Source organism: Excalfactoria chinensis, unplaced genomic scaffold, assembly GCF_039878825.1.
Source record: "Excalfactoria chinensis isolate bCotChi1 unplaced genomic scaffold, bCotChi1.hap2 Scaffold_85, whole genome shotgun sequence".
In the NCBI taxonomy this organism is placed as follows: Eukaryota; Metazoa; Chordata; class Aves; order Galliformes; family Phasianidae; genus Excalfactoria; species Excalfactoria chinensis.
In genome coordinates this window covers 118217-138862 of record NW_027315717.1, presented here as the reverse complement: position 1 = coordinate 138862, position 20646 = coordinate 118217, and the positions used below count along the sequence as shown (strand labels likewise).

The window sequence follows — 20646 nt, the reverse complement described above, 5'->3', positions numbered from 1 at the left end:
CACCGTATTTTGTATGCACCCCAGAATGCCATTGGCCTTTTTGGCCACGAGGGCACACTGCCGGCTCATGGCCAAACTGTTGTCCATCAGGATACCCAGGTCCCTCTCTGCAGAGCTCCTATGCGGCTACTCATCCCCCAGCCTGTCCTGGTGCATGCAATTATTCCTCCCTAGGTGCAAGACTCTCCACTATCTTTTGTTAAACCTCATCTGGTTTATTACTGCTCAGCTCTCCAGCCTGCCAGGCCGCGCTGAATGACAGCGCAGACTTCAGGTATGTCAGCCAATCCTCCCAAGTTCCTGTCATCAGCAAACTTTCTGAGGGTGTCCACTATCCTCTTGTCAAGGACACTGATAAAGAAGTTGAGAAAGACTGGACCCAGCACTGACACCTGGGGAACACCGCTACTAACTGTTTTCCAACTGGGCTCTGCACCACCAACGACGACCCTTTGTGCTCTGCCAGTCAACCAGTTCTCGACTCACCTCACTATCCATTCATCTATCCCACATGCCCTCAGCTTTCTTCTAAGCAAACTTTCGTAGGAGACAGTATCAAATGCCTTGCTGAAATCAAGGTAGAAGACATCCACCACTCTCCCCTCATCCACACAGCTGGTGACAATGTCATAGAAGGCTGTCAGGTTGATTGAGCATGACCTCTCCTTGGTGAACCCATGCTGACTACTCCTGACAACCTCCTTTTCATCCAGCTGTCGGGAAATGGCTTCCAGCACAAGCTGTTCCATCACATTTCCAGGGACAGAGCTGAGGCTGCCTAGCCTGTAATTGCCCTGTTCTTCCTTCTTGCCCTTTTTGAAGAACAGAGTGACACTGGCTATCCTCCAGTCTTCAGACACCTCCCCTATTCTTCAAGACCTCTCAAAGATGATAGAGATTGGTGCAGAAATCACCACTGCTAGCTCCCTCAGCATCCGTGGATACACCCCATTGGGCCCTATGTCTTTATGAACATTGGTGTGGCCTAGGTGCTCACGGACCAGCTCTTCCCTGACTAAAGGCAAGTCTTCCATTCTCCAGACCCTCATACTAAGCTCCAAGGTCTGGGATGGTTCAGGGAGAGCTTTCTCACAGAAGATGGAAGCAAAGAAGGCCTTCAGTATCTCCACCTTCACAGCATCCCCCATTACCAGAACACCCCCCTCACTTAGTAGGGGACCCACAATCTCACTAGTCTTCCTTTTAATCTTAACATACTTAAAACAAACAAACAAACAAATAAATAAATAAACCTTTTTTATTATCCTTTTTTAATGAGTGTCAACCCATTTATATAATACTATGCTCTGTTTGCAGGGAAGTGTGTGAGAGAGGTGGGCCAATGAGTGCTGGTTCTGCTGTGATGTGTTTATAACTGAATAATACAAACTGTTCATGGAAAGATAGATGGTATTAAGGATGTATATGGGAACTAAAAAACAGTATTGTTTGTCAAACACTTTTGATGGTATAAGAAAGTATAATTGTTGATGGCATATGGAAGTGCACTTGAGGGTATGTGGAAGTGTAAATGAGGGTACAAATAGTGGAATAGTTTACAGAGGAAAAGGAGTTAAAGGGAAAGTGAGTTTATCTGCACTGACAAGAGAGCAACCCCCCGCACCACTCCTCTGTGAGAAGAGCAGAGAAGAGGCACAGTCCCCATGTATCAGGTAGTGTTATTCTGCTTACCAAATGGATGAGATCACAACAGAAGAGGCAGTTCTTCCTCTCTGCTCCATCAGTGGCATACTCCGGAGTTCAAGGCACTGGAAAACTATGGCACATCTAAGTTCTATCATTGATTACCCCTTAGTATGCACTGGGCTCTCATTTCAATTGCATCTATATTAGTCTAGGGTCATACCAGTTGACAGGAAGCTGGCAAGTGTTGTCTCATTGTAAGGAAGAGCAAGAAAGATGACAGGGGCAATTATGGACCTGTCAGTCTCACTCCAGTGCTTGGTAAAATTATGGAGAAAAAGATGATGGGAGTTATGGTAAAAAAGCTGAAGGACAATTCTGTCATAGGTTGCAGCCAACACAAGTTCACGAGGGGTAGGTCCTGTTTAACTTAAGGTCTTATTGTGACACGTTTATCCCTTTAGCTGACCAAGGGAAGCCAGTTGATGTTATCCTTGAGGATTTCAGAAGAGCTTTTGATACTGTTTCTCACAGCAACCTTCTGGACAGAATGTCCTGCATATGGCTAGACAGAAATAGAACGTGGTGGGTGAGGAGTTGGCCAATAGGTCTGGCCCAAAAGATTATAGCCAATGGGTTTCATCGGGTCACTGTCAGGGATCCCCGGGGCTCCATTTAAAAGCTATTCTCTTTCATGTTTTTGTGGATGACTTGCATGCAAGACTAGAAGATGTTCTGAGCAAGTTTGCTGATGATACCAGATGAGGAGGTGCAGTTGCCTCCAGTGAGGGTGGACAGGACATGCAGAGAGATCTGGACAAGTCAGAGAAATGGTTACCAGTTGGTCCTAAGCACCAAGTGCATAAAGCATAACAAGAACAAGTTCCTGATTGTGTACTTGGGTAGGGGCAACACTGGACATGCATGCTGACTGGATATGGAACACTGGAGGGCATTCTGAATGAAAATGATTGGGGGTCCTGCTCAGCATCAAACTGAATGTGAGTCTGCAGTGTGCCCAGGAAGCCGGAAAGGCCAACGGTCCCCTGGAGCACAAGCAAGTTATTGCCAGCTGGGTGAGGGAAAGGATCATCCCTCTCTGCTCTGCATTGCAACATCCTCACCTGGAGCAGTAGGGACACTTCTGGGCAGTAGGGACACTTCTGGAACTGTTTTTGCCCTGGGACCTGGGTGCACTTGGTGGGTGATGCAGAAGGATGGGGATGTTCAGTGTGTTCCACAAGGGAATTTGATGCTGGGGGAGTGCAGTCAGTAATTCCATGTATCTATGTATATATTTGCATGTGTAGTGTATTTTAGTTATTAGAGTTATATTACATTTAATTGTACTATTTAGTTATCATAGTTTTATATACGAGTATATATGTATATATAATAACCTTGATGTAATAATGTAGAGTAAGGGGTGGAATATCATGGTTTTGAAATTTTCCTACTGGTATTCCACATATCACAGTTAGTAAAACAAGTTTACTTCCTTAGGTAGTTACCACTGCTCTGTGTGTTTCCTTAAGTCCAGCTCCCATCTCCCAACCCTATACCTTACCCTTCCCACTTGCTGGAGCCAGGCATCCCACGGGCCTACTGCCCCCCTGTCATGGACAGAGACAGATCCGTTCATATTGCTGGCTACTGACTGCTCTCCTGGAGTGCTGCTGTAGAGAAAACAGGACTGTTGTGAGGCACACAAGACCTTCAGGCCTGCACAAATATGAGGACTTGAGAGCACTGTGGAAATGTAAATAGAGCAGGAATGAAAAGAGGACACTGGCCAGCTGTCCATGTCTGTACCTCCCCCAGATCCAGACAAGGCAGGAAGAGAGAAGAGCTAAGGAAAACTACCTTGAAAGCTTTTTATTTATCTCTTAACCTATTCAGGGAATCTGGTTCAATGTTTACACGAGCTCTTGGAGTGAGAAAATGGAAAGTAGTTAGGAAAAAAAGTGAATAATTTGCAACATTTTTCTGCAGATTGCTGTATCACACGAAATAAAACAAGCAAATAAGCATAAAATATAAAGAACCATCACAGGGAATCGTGTGAGGAAAACGTGTACATTATGGAAGTTGGAATAGTGCATACTGCAACACCTTCCTGAGAGCGTGCTTGATCTCCCTGTTCCTCATGCTGTAGATGAGGGGGTTCAGTGTAGGAGGCACCACTGCATACAGAAGTGCCACTGTCAGATCCAAGAGTGGGGAGGAAACAGAGGGGGGCTTCAGGTAGGCAAAAAAGGCAGTGCTAAAAAACAGGGAGACCACGGCTAGGTGAGGGAGGCACGTGGAGAAGGCTTTGTGTTGTCCCTGCTCAGAGGGCATCCTCAGCACAGCAAGGAAGATCTGCACATAGGACACCACTATGAAAACAAAGCACCCAAAGCCTAAACTGGCACTAAAAATGAGAAGCACAACTTCCCTGATGTAGGAGTCTGAGCAGGAGAGCTTGAGGATCTGGGGGATTTCACAGAAAAACTGGTTGACAACATTGCCTTGGCAGAGAGGCAGTGAAAACGTACTGGCAGTGTGCAGCAGGGAATACAGAACCCCAGTGCCCCAGGCAGCTGCTGCCATGGTGGCACAAGCTCTGCTGTCCATCAAGGTCCCGTAGTGCAGGGGCTTGCAGATGGCAACGTAGCGGTCATAGGACATGATGGTGAGAACGGAAAACTCTGATGAGACAAAGTAGAAATAGAAAAAGACCTGTGCAGCACATCCTGCGTAGGAGATGGCCCTGGTGTCCCAGAGGGTGTTGGCCATGGCTTTGGGGAGAGTGGTGGAGATGCAGCCCAGGTCGAGGAGGGCCAGGTTGAGCAGGAAGAAGTACATGGGGGTGTGCAGGCGCTGGTCACAGGCTACGGCTGTGCTGATGAGGCCGTTGCCCAGGAGGGCAGCCAGGTAGATGCCCAGCAAGAGCCAGAAGTGCAGGAGCTGCAGCTGCCGCGTGTCTGCCAACGGCAGCAGGAGGAACTCGCTGATGGAGCTGCTGTTGGGCATCTGCTGTTCCTGGGCTTGGAGTCCTGCTCAGAGTGCAGAAGATGATGACAAGTCCACACCATTCTCAGAGACACTCCTCTTGCTACACTATGAATGACAGAAAAATGGAAAATATTCATTTAACTCCAGAGCTTGAATTTATTTTCATGATCTTCACCATCACTTAAGGAGCGGAAGATTATGGAGCTCTTAATTCCTTCTCTTTTCCTAATCATATATCAGCCTCCTGGATATTTATGTGATAGTTCACGAAACAAGCATTTGACTGTAGAAGAATGTGGGAGCCTCAGAGCTGTGTTTATGTTTGAAAGCCCCTTTTAGATTTCTCCCTCCAATCCTCTTTCCTTCCCTCAGACCAGGAAATAGAAAATCCCTGCCTTGGCTCTCCTCTTGCAAAGCACCCTTACGAACATTCAGTTGTGCAGTGGAGCTGTTATCTCCCTGCCACAGGCAGCAGCTGTGGCAGCAGAAGCCCTGCCTGGGGACTCCTTCCACTCACACATCTCCCCCTGAACAGCAAGGACCCTGCTCTGCTGGACAGCCCTTGGCACCCGCCTGCAGACCCATCTGCACAGACTGCAGCCGTGCTGGGACACGCAGCCCTCAGGGCTGTGCTTTCATACTGCAGAATGGAAACCCTCAGCTAAAACAGAAGTCTTTTTCCCCTGAAAAGAAACATGCAGTGTCTGAAGCCAGTTCTGCTTCAGAACTATCCGCATTTAGTCCCGCTTTTAGTTAACCCTCTATGAAAAGCAGCTCACAGTCTGCAGTGAGACTTACCATGTCGTGATCTGTGAGCAATGCTCCTGCACTGAGCTCACATCCAGCTCAGACCGTTCACATCCTGCATGCTCTCTCGCCTTTCTCTCCTCTCTTTCTGTCACCTGCAGGCTGTGCTGTGCACAAGAGCTGCTCCTGGGCACAGCTGTCTCTCTGCAGCACTGCCCATTTGTATGAGCTCCCTGAGTCCCAGGAGCCCAGCACAACAGAATAGGATGACACTTTCATCCTTCCCACTCCTCTCCCCTGAGATATCCCTGGGTCCTGATGGCCAACAGCTCCTGAAAATCAACAGCATCATGACTGTGTCTAACTCATTTCTTGTACAAATTTTCCCAGTGAAAGACAAACCTCAACAGAAGCGGAATGGACATGGCATGCAGTTGACCACTGTGTTTTACTGTTCATTCACTTGCAACACTTTTCCTGCTGTTTGTTGGCCAAAAACAAAAGGAATTCTTTCATGGACCATGTGTTTCTGGTTCTCTGTGGAAAGCTAGTTGGAGCTGGTGCATATGAATTTTAACACTGAGCGGGTGAATGCAGAGGAGAAGATTGATGTGAAAAAAAGGGATGCAAGTCCCATGGGGCCAATGTGAGTAGAAATAGGGTGGGGAGGTTGAGGAGGACATTTGCCCACACAGTAACAGAATAGAACTCATTGGGAACATTCCGGATTGATACCAGTTGCACAGTGCTGCTTTAATGACTTGTTTAAACTCAAATATAAATAAATAAACAGTAAACGACTGCTGGCTTCGGCCACTTTAAGCTCTCTCCATATTGCTCTCTATTTTGCTGTACAGGTTCTGAATACCTTAAGATGATGACAGGAAGGCACAAGGCTCAGGAGGCTCTTCAGGTGATAATGGGCCCCAGGCGATACTTGTTGACAAGTCCGTCAACCTCCAGTGCAGAGAGAAGTTTGCACAGAGTGCTCAACAAGACAAAGGCAGAAGTAACAGTGAACTTTCTTGGAGTATTAATGGGCCCACTGAGGGACACTAACAAGCAAGCTTCCCCAGGGACTTGTTAGAGCAGATAATTGGAAGCCATGAGTACAGGCAGGCAAAGGCACTGGCATGGTGGCTCTGATGCTGAGAAACCCCTGCTTTTTCTTATGAAGCAGACAGGCCAAGCCCTGATCCCCAGACCCTTGGTAGAGAGAACCTCATGCTGACTAAGGATCCTTCCTGGGGCAGTGGGTTGGAGGTCAGTATGATGTTAAATGAAAGACATGGGGACAGAAGATCCCAGGCTCTGCATGGGCTGCAGGGACACTGTGAGGTTCATGTCCCAGCTGTGACCAGTGTCTCATGGCAGGCTGTGGGATGTGAGAAGGGCCCAGTCTGAACACGCAGTCAATCCCAATGAAACTCTGAACTTCAGATCTCTCAGTTCCAGTGCCTTCCTTTACACACCCTCCAATAGTTAGACGTCCTTTATGTTCTGTGTTGCCCAGAAGTGCACCCAGTGCTCCAGGTGAGGCTGAAGCAGTGCAGAGCGGAGAGGGACAATTCTTTCCCTCACTGACCTGGTAATACCTTGCTTGATGCACTCCAAGGGACCACTGGCTCTCCTGGCTGCCTGGGCACACTGCTGACTCACGTTCAATTTGATGCTGACCATGACCCCCAATCTTTTCAGTCAGACACTCTAGTGTCCCATATCCAGTCAGTGTGTATGTCCAGGGTTGCTCCTACCCAGGTGCACAATCAGGCACTTGTTCTTGTTATGCTTTATGCACTTGGTGCTTAGGACCAACTGGTACCCACTTCTCTGTCTTGTCCACATCTCTCTGCAAGTCCTCTCCACCCTCACTGGACGCAACAGCACCTCCAATCAGCAAATTTGCTCAGAACAACTCCAAGTCCTGCATGCAGGTCATCTGCAAAAACATGAAAGAGAAGTGGCCCTAAAATGGAGCCCTAAGGAACCCTGATAGTGACCATCTACCTGCCCGATGGATCCCATTGACTGTAATCCTTTGGGACTGACCTGTTGGCCAACTGCTCACCCCCTACGTTCTGTTTCTGTCTAGCTGCATGCAGGACATTCTGTCTAGAAGGATGCTGTGAGAAATAGTATCAAAAGCTCTACTGAATTCCTCAAGGTTTTCATCCATTTTCAACTGGATTACCTTGGTCGGCTAAATGGATAACCGTGTCATAAAAGGACCTGAAGTTAAACAGGACCGTCCCCTCAGGAACTTGTGTTGGCTGCGACCAATGACAGAATTGTCCTTCAGCTGTTTTTCCATAACTCCCACCACCATTGCCTCCATAATTTCACCAGGCACTGGAGTGAGACTGACAGGTCCATAATTGCCCATGTCATCATTCTTGCTCTTCCTTACAAGGAGACAACATTTACCAGCTTCCTGTCAATGGGCATGACCCCAGAGTTATTTAGTTGCAATTGAAATGAGAGCCCAGAGCAAATTAAGGTGTCATCAGTGTAAGAAAGTACATGTGCCATAGCTTTGCAATGCCTTGAACTCCAGAGTATGCCACAGATGGAGCAGAGAGGAAGTCCTGCCTCTTCTGTTGTGACCTCCTCCATTTGGTAAGCAGAATAACACTACATGATACATGGGCACTGTGACTCTGCTCTGATCTGATCGCAGGGGAAAGGTGAGGAGAGTTGCTCTCATGTCAGTGCAGATAAAATCACTTCCTCTTTATCCCTTTTTTCCTCTGTAAACTATTCCACTATTTGTACCCTCATTTACACTTCCACACACCCTCAAGTACACTTCCATATGCCATCAACAATTACACTTTCTTATACCATCAAAACAGTTTGTCAAACAATACTGTTTTTTAGATCCATATACACCCTTACTACCATATAACTTTTCCATTAAGGGTCTGTATTATTCAGTTATAAACACCAGAAACAGCACAGATTGGCCCACATCTCTCACACAGTTCCTTGCAAGCAGAATACAGTATTACATAAATTGGTTGACACTCATTAAAAAAGAAAAATAAAAAAGATTTATTTATTTATTTATTTATTAGTTTATAAAGTATGTTATGAAGAGAAGGAAGACTAGGGAGACTGTGGGACCCCTACTAAGTGAGGGGGGTATTCTGGTAATGAGTGATGCTGAGACGCTGGAGATACTGAAGGCATTCTTTGCTTCTGTCTTCAGTGAAAAAGATCTCCCTCAGGAATCCCAGACCCAGTGAGAGGGTCTGGGGAATGGAAGGCTTGCCTTTAGTCAGGGAAGAGGTGGTCCGTGAGCGCCTAGGCCACACCAATGTTCATAAAGCCATGGGATCTGATGGGATGAATCCATGAGTGCTGAGGGAGCTGGCAGAGGTGATTGCTGAACCGCTCTCTATCATTTTTGAGAGGTCTTGAAGAGTGGGGGAGGTGCCTGAAGACTGGAGGATAGCCAGTGTCACTCCGGTCTTCAAAAAGGGCAAGAAGGAAGATCTGGGTTATTACAGGCTAGGCCGCCTCACCTCAGTCCCTGGAAAGGTGATGGAACAGCTTGTGCTGGAAGCCATCTCCAGACAGCTGGAAGAAAAGGAGGATATCAGGAGAAGTCAGCATGTGTCCACCAAGAGGAGGTCATGCTCGACCAACCTGGTCGCCTTTTATGACTTATTCACTTGCTTGGTCGATGGGGCGAGAGCGGTGGATGTAGCCTACCTTAATTTCAGCAAGGCATTTGATACTGTCTCATATGACATTCTTATAACAAAGCTGAGGAAGTGTGGGATAGATGAGTGGACAGTGAGGTGGGTTGAGAACTGGCTGACTGGCAGAGCACAGAGGATCGTCGTTGGCGGCGCAGAGTCGGGTTGGTGACCTGTAAGTAGTGGTGTTCCCCAGGGGTCAGGGCTGGGTCCAGTCTTGTTCAACATCTTTATCAGTGACCTTGATGAGGGAACAGTGGCCACCAACATCTAGTTTGCTGATGACACAAAGTTGGGAGGATTGGCTGACACGCCTGAAGGCTGTGCTGCCATTCAGCGAGACCTGGACAGGCTGGAGAGCTGGGCGGTATGAAACCAGATGAGGTTTAACAAAAGCAAGTGTTGAGTCTTGCACCTAGGAAGAAATAATTGCATGCACCAGGACAGGTTGGGGGATGAGCTGCTGGAGAGGAGCTCTGCAGAGAGGGACCTGGGCATCCTGGAGGACAAAAGGTTGGCCATGAGCCAGCAGTGTGCCCTCGTGGCCAAAGAGGCCAATGGCATTCTGGGGTGCATGAAAAAGAGCATGTCCAGCAGGTCGAGGGAGGTGATCCTACCCTTTTACTCTGCCCTGGTAAGGCATCATTTGGAGAACAGTGTCCAGTTCTGGGCTCCCCAGTACAAAAAAAGACAGGGACCTCTTGGAAACACCCCAGCAGAGGGCCACAAAGGTAATGAAGGGACTGGAGCATCTCCCCTATGAAGAAAGGGGAGGCCCTACAGAGGGATCTGGACAGGCTGGAGAGCTGGGCTGAAGTCAATGGGATGAGGTTCAACAAGACCGAATGCCACATCCTGCACTTTGGGACCTGGAACGGACTGCCCATGGGGTTGGTGTAGTCACTGACCATGGAGGTATTCAAGGAATGACTGGATGTTGTATTGAGGGACATGGATTAGTGGGAGCTATTGGTGATAGGTGAACAGTTGGACTGGATAATCTTTTCCAACCTTGGTGATTCTATGATATCCTGTCCTTGTATGTGTGCCCTTTTTGTTTCTGCAAACACTCTCTGGAAGGACTCACCACATGTCTGGAATTAGTTACTGACCACTAGAAATCTGGTGTTAAATTAAACAGATATTAATGTACTGTCATGATGCTTTTGTCTTTCAGGAGATGTTGACCATGAAGATGCAGACATCTCAGGGGAGAGGAGTGGGAAGGATAAAGATGACATCCTCTGCTGCTGAGCTGGGCTGGGCTCCTGGGACTCAGGGAGATCATAAAAGAGGATGGTGCTGCAGAGACAGCTGTGCTCAGGAGCAGCTCATGTGCACAGCACAGCCTGCAGGTGACAGAAAGAGAGGAGAGAAAGGGGAGAGAGCTTGCAGGATGTGAATGGTGTGAGCGGGCTGTGAGCTCAGTGCAGGAGCATTGCTCACAGATCACGACATGGTAAGTCTCACTGCAGACCGTGAGCTGCTTTCCATAGAGGGTTAACTAAATGCGGGACATCCCATAGCAGATCTGGCTGTAGGCACTGCATGTTTCTTTATTGTGGAAAAAGACTTCTGCTTTAGCTGAGGGTTTCATTCTGCAGTATGAATGCACAGCCCTGAGTGCTGCATGTCCCAGCAGGGCTGCAGGCTGTGCATATGGGGCTGCAGGCGGGTGCCCAGGGCTGTCCTGCAGAGCAGGGTCCCTGCTGTGCCCCAGGGGCTGTGTGCCGGCTATGGGACTCTGCCGCCTGCCAGGCTCAGCACTCAGCCTGCCCGGGGAGCTGTCCAGGGTGCTGCGGGGAGACGGGTGGGGGGAAGGAGCCCCTGGTAGAGGGGCTTGTGCTGACACAGCTGCTGCCTGGGGCAGGGGGATCACAGCTCCACTGCACAACTGAATGTTTCTGAGTGTTCTTTTGAAGAGGAGAGCCAAGGCAGGGATTTTCATTTTCCTGTTCTCAGAGAAGGAAAGAGGATACCAGGCAGAAATCTAAAAGGGGCTGTCAAATTTAAACACAACTCTGAGACTCCCCAGTATTTCTTCAATCCATCGTTTGTTTTGTGAATAGTGACAAAGAAAGTAGATTCAGCCTATCCTTCCTGAAAGGATACGACCAGTTTCAGTTCTTATGGTTTTCTGCAGACATTAATATTTCATACGTACTGCAAATAGTCTGATTTCCCTACGAGAAGCTGAAGTTCACAGAGACTGGTGCTGGAGTCTCGAAGAGCAGTTGAAGTAAACAGGAAAATATCCAGGAGGCTGAGCTATGATTAGGAAATGAGAAGAAAGTAAGAGGTCCCTAATCTTCTACTCATTAAGTGACTGTGAATTTCATTGTCATGGTTTTGCATGAAAATAAATTCAAGTTCTGGAGTTAAATGAACTTTTTCCAAAGGGAAAGGCCATTTTTTATAGAACAGAAGTGAGCAGAAAGGAGAACTTTTATAGTATAGCTGGAGGAGTGTCTCAGAGAATGGTCTGCATTTGTCACTATTATCTTTACTCTGAACAGAACTCCAAGCCCAGGAACAGCAGATGCCCAACAGCAGCTCCATCAGCGAGTTCCTCCTGCTGCCGTTGGCAGACACGCGGCAGCTGCAGCTCCTGCACTTCTGGCTCTTGCTGGGCATCTACCTGGCTGCCCTCCTGGGCAACGGCCTCATCAGCACAGCCGTAGCCTGCGACCAGCGCCTGCACACCCCCATGTACTTCTTCCTCCTCAACCTGGCCCTCCTCGACCTGGGCTGCATCTCCACCACTCTCCCCAAAGCCATGGCCAACGCCCTCTGGGACACCAGGGCCATCTCCTACACAGGATGTGCTGCACAGCTCTTTTTCTTTCTCTTCTTCATCTCAGCAGAGTATTACCTTCTCACCATCATGTCCTATGACCGCTACGTTGCCATCTGCAAGCCCCTGCACTACGGGACCTTGATGGACAGCAGAGCTTGTGCCACCATGGCAGCAGCTGCCTGGGGCGCTGGGCTTCTCAATTCCCTGCTGCACACTGCCAGTACGTTTTCACTGCCTCTCTGCCAAGGCAATGTTGTCAACCAGTTTTTCTGTGAAATCCCCCAGATCCTCAAGCTCTCCTGCTCAGACTCAAATCTTAGGGAAGTTGTGCTTATCATTTTTAGTGCCAGTTTAGGCTTTGGGTGCTTTGTTTTCATAGTTGTGTCCTATGTGCAGATCTTCATGGCCGTGCTGAGGATGCCCTCTGATCAGGGACGGCACAAAGCCTTCTCCACGTGCCTCCCTCACCTGGCTGTGGTCTCCCTGTTTGTCAGCACAGGCATTTTTGCCAACCTGAAGCCCCCCTCTCTCTCTTCCCCATTTATGGACCTGCTGGTGTCACTTCTGTACTCGGTGGTGCCTCCAACACTGAACCCTATTATCTACAGCATGAGGAACAGGGAGATCAAGCACTCTCTCAGGAAGGTGTTGCAATACGCACTATTTCAGCTTCCATAAAGTGTACATCTTCCTCACATGATTCTCAGTGATGGTTCTTTATGTTTTTTGCATATTTGATAGTTTGATTTTGTGTGATACAGTAATCTGCAGAAATATGTTTCACATTTTCTCACTTCTACCTACTTTATATTTTATCACTCCATGAGCTCCTGTAAACATGTAACCAGATTCCCTAAATATATTAAGCGATAAATAAAAATTGCAATGTAGACTTTTCCTTAGCTCTTCTCTCTTCTTGCCTTGTCTGGATCTGGTGGAGGTACAGCCACGGACAGCAGCAAAACATGATCTTTCATTTCTGCTCTATTTAGACTGCCACAGTTCTCTCGAGTACTTTCATTTGTGCAGGTCTGAAGGTCTTGTGTGTCTGACAACAGTTCTGATGTCTCTACAGCAGCACTCCTGTGCTGCAGTCAGTAGCCGGAAATATGAATGGCTGTGTCAGAGCTGGTCTCCTTGCTGGCACTGCCATAACAAGAAGGACTCCTCAGAGCAGGACCTGAGAACTGGAGACCTCTTCCAAAGCTGGTGCATGGAATATACCTCAGGAGCTGCTCCCTGAGATCTTTTGGTGCTCTTCCATGTGTGACTGGGTCAGATTCAAGAGTCCCAAGTAGATCTTTAAGCGACTCGGGGCAGTGCTGTGGTTTAAAGTTTATAGGTTGAGATAAAGAGAAAAAGAAAAGGATAATAATTATGATAAAAAATATTTATACATAAATAATATATTTAGTACATTTTCACACATGTACATCATATGCAGTTGCAGGCATATCTGCAAAGATACTATTCCCTATGCCTATCTGTTTGCAAGTCCAGGACTTGTTGCAGGGGTTTTAGCAGTCACAGGATTCACTGTAGGAGCTGAAGTGGCTGTCGGGCTGTTACAGGAGCTGGAGCAACTGCAGAGCTCATTGCCAGAGCTGGAAACACCACAGGACCTGTGACTAAGTTGGAGCAGCCACTGGGCTCATTGGAGGGGTTGGAGCGACCGCAGGGCTGTACCTCTTGGCACAGTGAACCTCCCTTGGGAGGGTTTTGTTTCATTTTCTTATTGCAGTACTTGAAACAGCTACAGGACATGTGGCAGGAGTGACTGCAGAGCTCATTATGAGGGATGGAGTGACAGGAAGATCTGTCCTGAGCTTGGAGCAACTGCAGAATGTGTAGCAAAACCTTGGAGCTGCTACAGGGTCTGTGCCAGGAGTTACAGAGAGTGCAGCACTGCCAGCTCTCTTCTCCTTGAGGATGCTGAAGAATACTGAACACAGTTCAGTATGAGGGGGCCAGGCCCTGGCACCATTCAGTCATTTGAACCTGTTTGGTATTACCAGGGCCACAGCAGACTTTCCACAAATATTCTACCCGTTTCTCAGGATCCTTCAGTTTCTCAGAGATGAAGTTTCTAAGCCCTGGTGGTGCCCACCGCTCCAGGCAGTTGCCCAGACCATCCAACACCCCTTGTCATGCAGAGCTGTCTCACCTTGGGGCAGATCCCACAGTGACATTCTCAAATAATTTTTTAGTCTGAGACACAACCCAACTTGATACACATTAATGACATGTAGCAATGAGAGCATGATGGTTGGAGCATCCCATGGATAGTCAAAATCCTCAGGAGCTGTTGTAACTACATTTGGAGTTCCAGGGAAAGATAAGTGAGAGGAAGGCTGAGGGACAGCTGGAAAGTGTCCTCCCATCTCTCCTCCATAGCCAGGCACCCTAAGGAGACAATGTTTGACAGCTGCCAGTTTTATCGCAACATTAACCAAAGCCAAACAACATAGCAAAATAAATACCCCAAACATGGCCCCAGAGTTGACAAACAGTGCAGAAGGGAAAACAAGCAGCAAGCAAGGAGCTGTGCAATGCAGCATCATGAGAAGTCTCAGTGAGCTCTACAAATAGGGAAACAATCAGCATCATGGCCAGCAATTCTCCAACTCCCACAAAGCCCTGTGTTAACTTGCTCTGGACAGATGTGCTGTTATCTCAATCCTTGGAGCGCCACATCAGGCACCAAAAAGACGGTGGTGGCAGAACCCAGCAGGTGACTCAGCAGCACACAGTGCTTTGTGCACTGCCCTCTTCCCAGTGGGATGGGGAAGAGCACTGGGAAACAAAGTACAATTTGTGGGTTGAAATGGAGCTATTTACTAAGAGAGATACAAGGAGAGGTGTAATAGTTATCAGTATGAATCCATTTATATGGAACAGTACGTAACAACTGATGCACAAGCAGTTGCTCAACACCACCAGACTGATGCCCAGCTGGGCCTTGGGCAGCAGAAGAGAGTGAGATGAACTCCCACCCCTTTCAATACTCCTTTTACTCACTCTAATTTGGTACAGAACATCCCTTTGGCCACTTTCAGTCAGCTGTCCTCACTCTGTTCCCTCCCAGTTCCATGTGCCCTCCACCGACCATGGCCTTGGCTTAGTACAACACTGCTTAGCAGCAGCTGTAAACATTACAATGTTATCAATACTTTTCTCCTAGAACCAAAACACTGCACCAGAGCAGACAGTCTGAAGAAAACAATGCCATCCCAGCTGTAACTCAGCTACCTGCCTGTCCCCCTCCTCTTGTTCTTTCTGATCAGGAAGCAAGGAACAGAATCTGCTGCTCTCTATGAGCCCTTTCCATCAGCTCTCAGCCGGCTCCTCTGCCATCCCCAGGCAGAGCTCAGTGCACTCTCACAGAGGGCAGCAGCCTTTCCTCATCTTCCTTGCCCATCCATCATGAAGAGTCTGAATCTGCTTTGCTACAGTTCAGAGGTGAGAATCAACCCACCATGTCTCTGTGAGCCAAACAAGACCCTAGGCCTGCAAATGCACAGCGATTTCAGTCTCGCTGAGTGAATGATCGTGGTCCTCTCCTTAGTGTAAAGACTCTTCAGAAAGCATCCCCTTCCAGAAGCATGTTTTGATTTAGCCTGGCTGGGCCTTGCATCTACACCGTGGTACTGATGATCAGAAGGTGGCACACGGGTACGAGACGCATTATGGAACTCACAGTTGTTCATCAAGCACTGACACTATCAGGGCATGGATTTCCTGAAGGTCCTCAGCTGCATTTTCCAGCTGGCTGGGGGTGTGCTGGAGACCCCATGGAACTGCCATTCTGTTGTAATACAAGAAGAATTTTACAGAGCAGCACCCATGGATCAAGATAAGGACTTCACAGAGCAGCAGCTACGGAGCAGGATAAACTGCATGAGAACCAAGGACACCTGTAGGAAAAGAATGAATGGCTCTCGGCTTTGAAGCTGGGGGGGAGGAGGGGAGGTAGGTTTGTTATTGCAGTAGCTTTCCTCCAGTCATTGTGTGTGATTTTTGGACGCCCTCTTCTGTCTGCTATAAAAGTACAGCTTTTTGGGCAATACATGGATGCAGCTATATTTAACCTTATTGGTGTGTGGCTGTTTGTCCCAGCGCTCTGACTTTTTGCCCTCACACTCACCATCAATTGGTGCTCAATGTGGGGCACTTTAAGGTTGGACCTCAAAACTTCACTGAAGGAACGGGAGAGTGAAGTTGGAGAAACCGGGACCTGAGCTGATGTGACAGGCTCCCGAAGCACTGTCTGGAACAAAGATAGTGGGTAAACTGTGAGAGGACAGCGGTCGCAGCAGATGGTTGGCATTGGCTAGCGAAAAGCTGTAAGTGTTGTGGTAGCTGGAAGCGGGGTCGCATCCCATGCTCTGAAAGCCACGATGGAGTGGGAAGCTGCGGAGAAACTGCTCATAAGTATTCTCTCTAAGAGAGGGGAGCAGGTATCTCCTATAGGCATATCTGAGCTGGTAAAATGGGCTCAGAAGAGTGGACATCTTCAGGAGTTGGCACTGATGTTCAGCATAACCATATGGTGAGAAATAGGGGACCGTATGTGGGACTCTGTTATCTTGGAAAATAAGGAACCTAAGCATTTGCAAGGCTTGGTTCCTACATGGAAGCTGATTATAAATACATCAAAGAATATGCAAGCCAAGCGTCAGATTGCTGCTACAGTACAAGCCCTATCTGGACCTAGTGCTCAGTCAAGGTCAGAATTTAACTCCATGTTACCAGAAGTCTCGTACTCAGTTTGCTCATCAGCCTCACAAGTTAGGGCTTCTGCAGAAGCTCTGAATACTCCCCTGACCTCAACCTCTTTGATGTCCCAGCAGGGCCAGTGGCAGCAAGTGAGGAAGGAATGGAGAGGGACTAAGGGGGGGGGAGGAGTGTGCAGAGCAGCAAGAAGATCCTGAGAGAGAAAGCAACTCAGATAATGGTGGGAATGGGAAAGCGTTAGAGGAATATATTAAAACATTAACTGAGAATCTGCAGGACTTGGAACTGCATATGAAGGAGGCAACAGTCTCTACGAGCACTGATGTCTTTACAGACCCTGCCTATGCCACTTTTACCTCTGACATAGCAGCCCTCCATCTTCACGTTGGTCTGGGCCTATTAGAGATGCGATACTGTAGGGACAGTGGCAAGCTGCATCTCAGCTCGCTTGTCTGGTGATATACGATCAGCAGGGAGCTGCTTGGTGGGAAGTGCATGACTGGAAATTGTTACAACAGGCTCGTAGGACTGTGACTGACTACGGGATAAAATCCAAAGCTTCTAAGCAAATTATTCAATGGATTTTCACTGCGGATGTGCAAATGCAGCTGGACACTCGTAATATTGCTTGGTTGTTACTAACGCCATCAGAATATGTGTTGTTTATTCTGGAATGGATGGAAGGGTTTAAACAAATTGGACAAGGAAAAAACTCTTCTGACTGTTCCCCACTGCCCTCCCTCCCACCCTCGCTGCTGCTCCTCAGAGCCGAAAACAGTCCCTGCCCAGATTCGATCCATGGCTCCAACCCCCCCCAATGGTGAGGAGAAGAGAAATCGCGACCCCCCTGCACGCCCGTGCCTTCTGCTGCCACTCTGGCCCTAACGCTGGCGGTGCCACAGCTGCCTTCCACCCCACCCACGTTGCTCACTGTGATGCTGCCTCTCTCTGCCGCGTCTACATCATTTGCTGCTTCGTCTCTGCAGCCTACACATAACTTGGTTAAAAACAAGGATGGACCGACCAGTCAAACTTTCCTCCAAGAATGGGGGATTAAACACATTACATGCATAGCTCATTCTCCCATGGGACAAGCTATCACTGAGCGCACTCATCAAACATTGAAGTCCATTATTATACAAAAAAGGGGAACATGGGGGACACACCACAAGAAAAATTATGTAAGGCTTTGCTTGTGCTGATTTTTTGAATCGTGATCATACATATACAGCTCGTGGATCAAGATAAAGACTTCACAAAGCAGCAGCTGCGGAGCAGGATAAACAGCATGAGAACCAAGGGCACCTCTAGGAAAAGAATGAATGGCTCGTGGCTATGAAGGGGTGTTTATGGTAGTTATTGCAGTAGCTTTCCTCCAATTAGTGTGTGTGATTTTTGGATGCCCTTATCTGTCTGCTGTAAACGTATGGCTTTTTGGGCAATAAATGGATGCAGCTATATTTAACCTTATTGGTGTGTGGCTGTTTGTCTGTGCATGCTGACCTTCTGCCTTCAGGTTCTCCAACAAGTATATGTGAATATATGCATGCTCATGCATATATTGTATATGATTGAAAATATACTAAATATATTATAAATGTATAAATACATTTATCATAATTATCCTTTTCTTTTTCTCTTTATCTCAGCCCATAAACTTTCAACCTCAGCACTGCCCCGAGTTGCTTGCAGATCTCCTTGGGACAGTTCAGTCTCACCAGGTCACACAGTGAAGAGTAACAAAAGACCTCGAGGCCTCCTAATGGAGCAGCTCCTGAGGTATATTCCTTACAAAAGCTTTGGAAGAGACCTCCAGTTCTCTGGTCCTGCTCTGAAGTGGCTCTCTTGTTATGGCAGTGCCAGCAAGGAGACCAGCTCTGACACAGCCGTTCATATTGCCGGCTACTGACTGCAGCCCCAGAGTGCTGCTGTAGAGAGAAAAGGACTGTCGTGAGACACACAAGACCTTCAGGCCAGCAGAAAAGAGAGGACTTGAGAGCACTGTGGCACTGTAAAGAGAGCAGGATAGAAAAGAGCACGTTGTGCTGCTGTCTGTGGCTGTACCTCTTCCAGACCCAGACAAGGCAGGAAGAGAGAAGAGAAAAGGAAAAGTCTGCTTTAAAAGCTTTTTATTTATCTCTTTACCTATTCAGGGAATCTGGTTCCATGTTTACATGAGCTCTTGGAGGGAGAAATTGGAGATTAGGTAGGAAAGAAGTGAAATAATTTTTTATTTATAACCTCAATAACATTTTTTTGTGGGTTAATATATCACACACAATCAAACAATAAACGATGCTTAAAACATAAGGAACCATCACTGGGAATCCTATAAGGAAGATGTGCACTTTATGGAAGCTGGAATAGTGCATACTGCAACACCTTGCTGAGAGCGTGCTTGATCTCCCTGTTCCTCATGCTGTAGATAATTGGATTCAGTGTTGGAGGAAGCACTGAGTACAGAAGTGCCACTGTCAGATCCAGGAGTGAGAAGGAGGCAGAGGTGGGCTTCAGGTAGGCAATAGAGGCAGTGCTGACAAGCAGTGAGAGCACAGCCAGGTGAGGGAGGCACGTGGAGAAGGCCTTGTGCCATCCCTGCTCTGAGGGCATCCTCAGCACAGTCTTGAAGATCTGCACATAGGACACAACTATGAAAACAAAGCACCCAAAGGCTAAACTGAAACTAAAAATGATAAACACAACTTCCCTGAGGTAGGAGGCTGAGCAGGAGAGCTTGAGGATCTGGGGGATTTCACAGAAAAACTGGTTGACAGCATTGCCTTGGCAGAGAGGCAGTGAAAACGTACTGGCAGTGTGCAGAATGGAATTGAGAAGCCCAGCGCCCCAGGCAGCTGCTGCCATGGTGGCACAAGCTCTGCTGTCCATCAAGGTCCCATAGTGCAGGGGCTTGCAGATGGCAACGTAGCGGTCATAGGACATGATGGTGAGAAGGGAATACTCTGCTGAGAGGAAGAAGAAAAAGCAAAACACCTGTGCAGCACATCCTGCGTAGGAGATGGCCCTGGTGTCCCAGAGGGCGTTGGCCATGGCTTTGGGGAGAGTGGTGGAGATGCAGCCCAGGTCGAGGAGGGCCAGGTTGAGCAGGAAGAAGTACATGGGGGTGTGCAGGCGGCGGTCGCAGGCTACGGCTGTGCTGATGAGGCCGTTGCCCAGGAGGGCAGCCAGGTAGATGCCCAGCAAGAGCCAGAAGTGCAGGAGCTGCAGCTGCCGCGTGTCTGCCAACGGCAGCAGGAGGAACTCGCTGATGGAGCTGCTGTTGGGCATCTGCTGTTCTGGGCTTGGAGTCCTGCTCAGAGTGCAGAAGACAATGACAAGTCCAGACCATTCTCAGAGATACTCCTCCTGCTTTTATATGAAATGTTTTCATTCTCCTACAACAGTGTACATTTAGCACCATTACTTGCTTTTAATTTCATGTAGTTCATCATTCCTTAAGCAGAAGCAGCATTTGGAGCTCTAACCTTCCACATATTTTCTTATCTTATCCTGTCTCCCTGGATATTTTCATCTGTTTTATGCAGAAAATTCTCAGAGCTGTGGCAGCCCCTTTTAGATTTCTGCCACCAGTCCTTTCTGCCTTCCCTCAGAACAGGAAATGAAAAATCCCTGCCTTGTCTCTCCTCTTGCAAAGCACCCTCACAAACATTCAGTTGTGTGGTGGAGCTGTGATCCACTGCCCCAGGCAGCAGCTGTGGCAGCACAAGCCCTGCCAGGGGGCTCCTTCCACCCACACATCATCCCCCTGAACAGCAGGGACCCTGCTCTGCAGGACAGCCCTGGGCACCCGCCTGCAGCCCCAGCTGCACAGCCTGCAGCTGTGCTGGGACATGCAGCCCTCAGGGCTGTGCTCTGATGCTGCAGCAAGCAAGCCCTCTGCTGGAGCAGAAGGATTTTTCCACAGTAAAGAAACATGCAGTGCCTGCAGCCAGATCTGCTATGGGATGTCCCAGTTTAGATAACCCTCTATGATAGCAGCTACATGGTCTGCAGTGAGACTTACCGTGT

The 20646-nt window shown here is 48.1% G+C and overlaps 2 protein-coding genes across 2 annotated transcripts; one reads left to right on the top strand and one right to left on the bottom strand.

The window, feature by feature from the left end:
• Nucleotides 1-3723: 3723 nt before the first annotated feature.
• Nucleotides 3724-4659, bottom strand: LOC140265367 (olfactory receptor 14J1-like). The gene has a single exon (XM_072361283.1). The coding sequence runs from the start codon at nucleotides 4657-4659 to the stop codon at nucleotides 3724-3726; it is 936 nt and encodes a 311-aa protein (XP_072217384.1).
• A 6969-nt stretch (nucleotides 4660-11628) lies between these two features.
• On the top strand, nucleotides 11629-12564 carry LOC140265439 (olfactory receptor 14J1-like). Its single transcript, XM_072361359.1, has one exon. It carries the CDS (start codon nucleotides 11629-11631, stop codon nucleotides 12562-12564), a length of 936 nt encoding a protein of 311 aa, XP_072217460.1.
• The last annotated feature ends 8082 nt before the right edge of the window (nucleotides 12565-20646 follow it).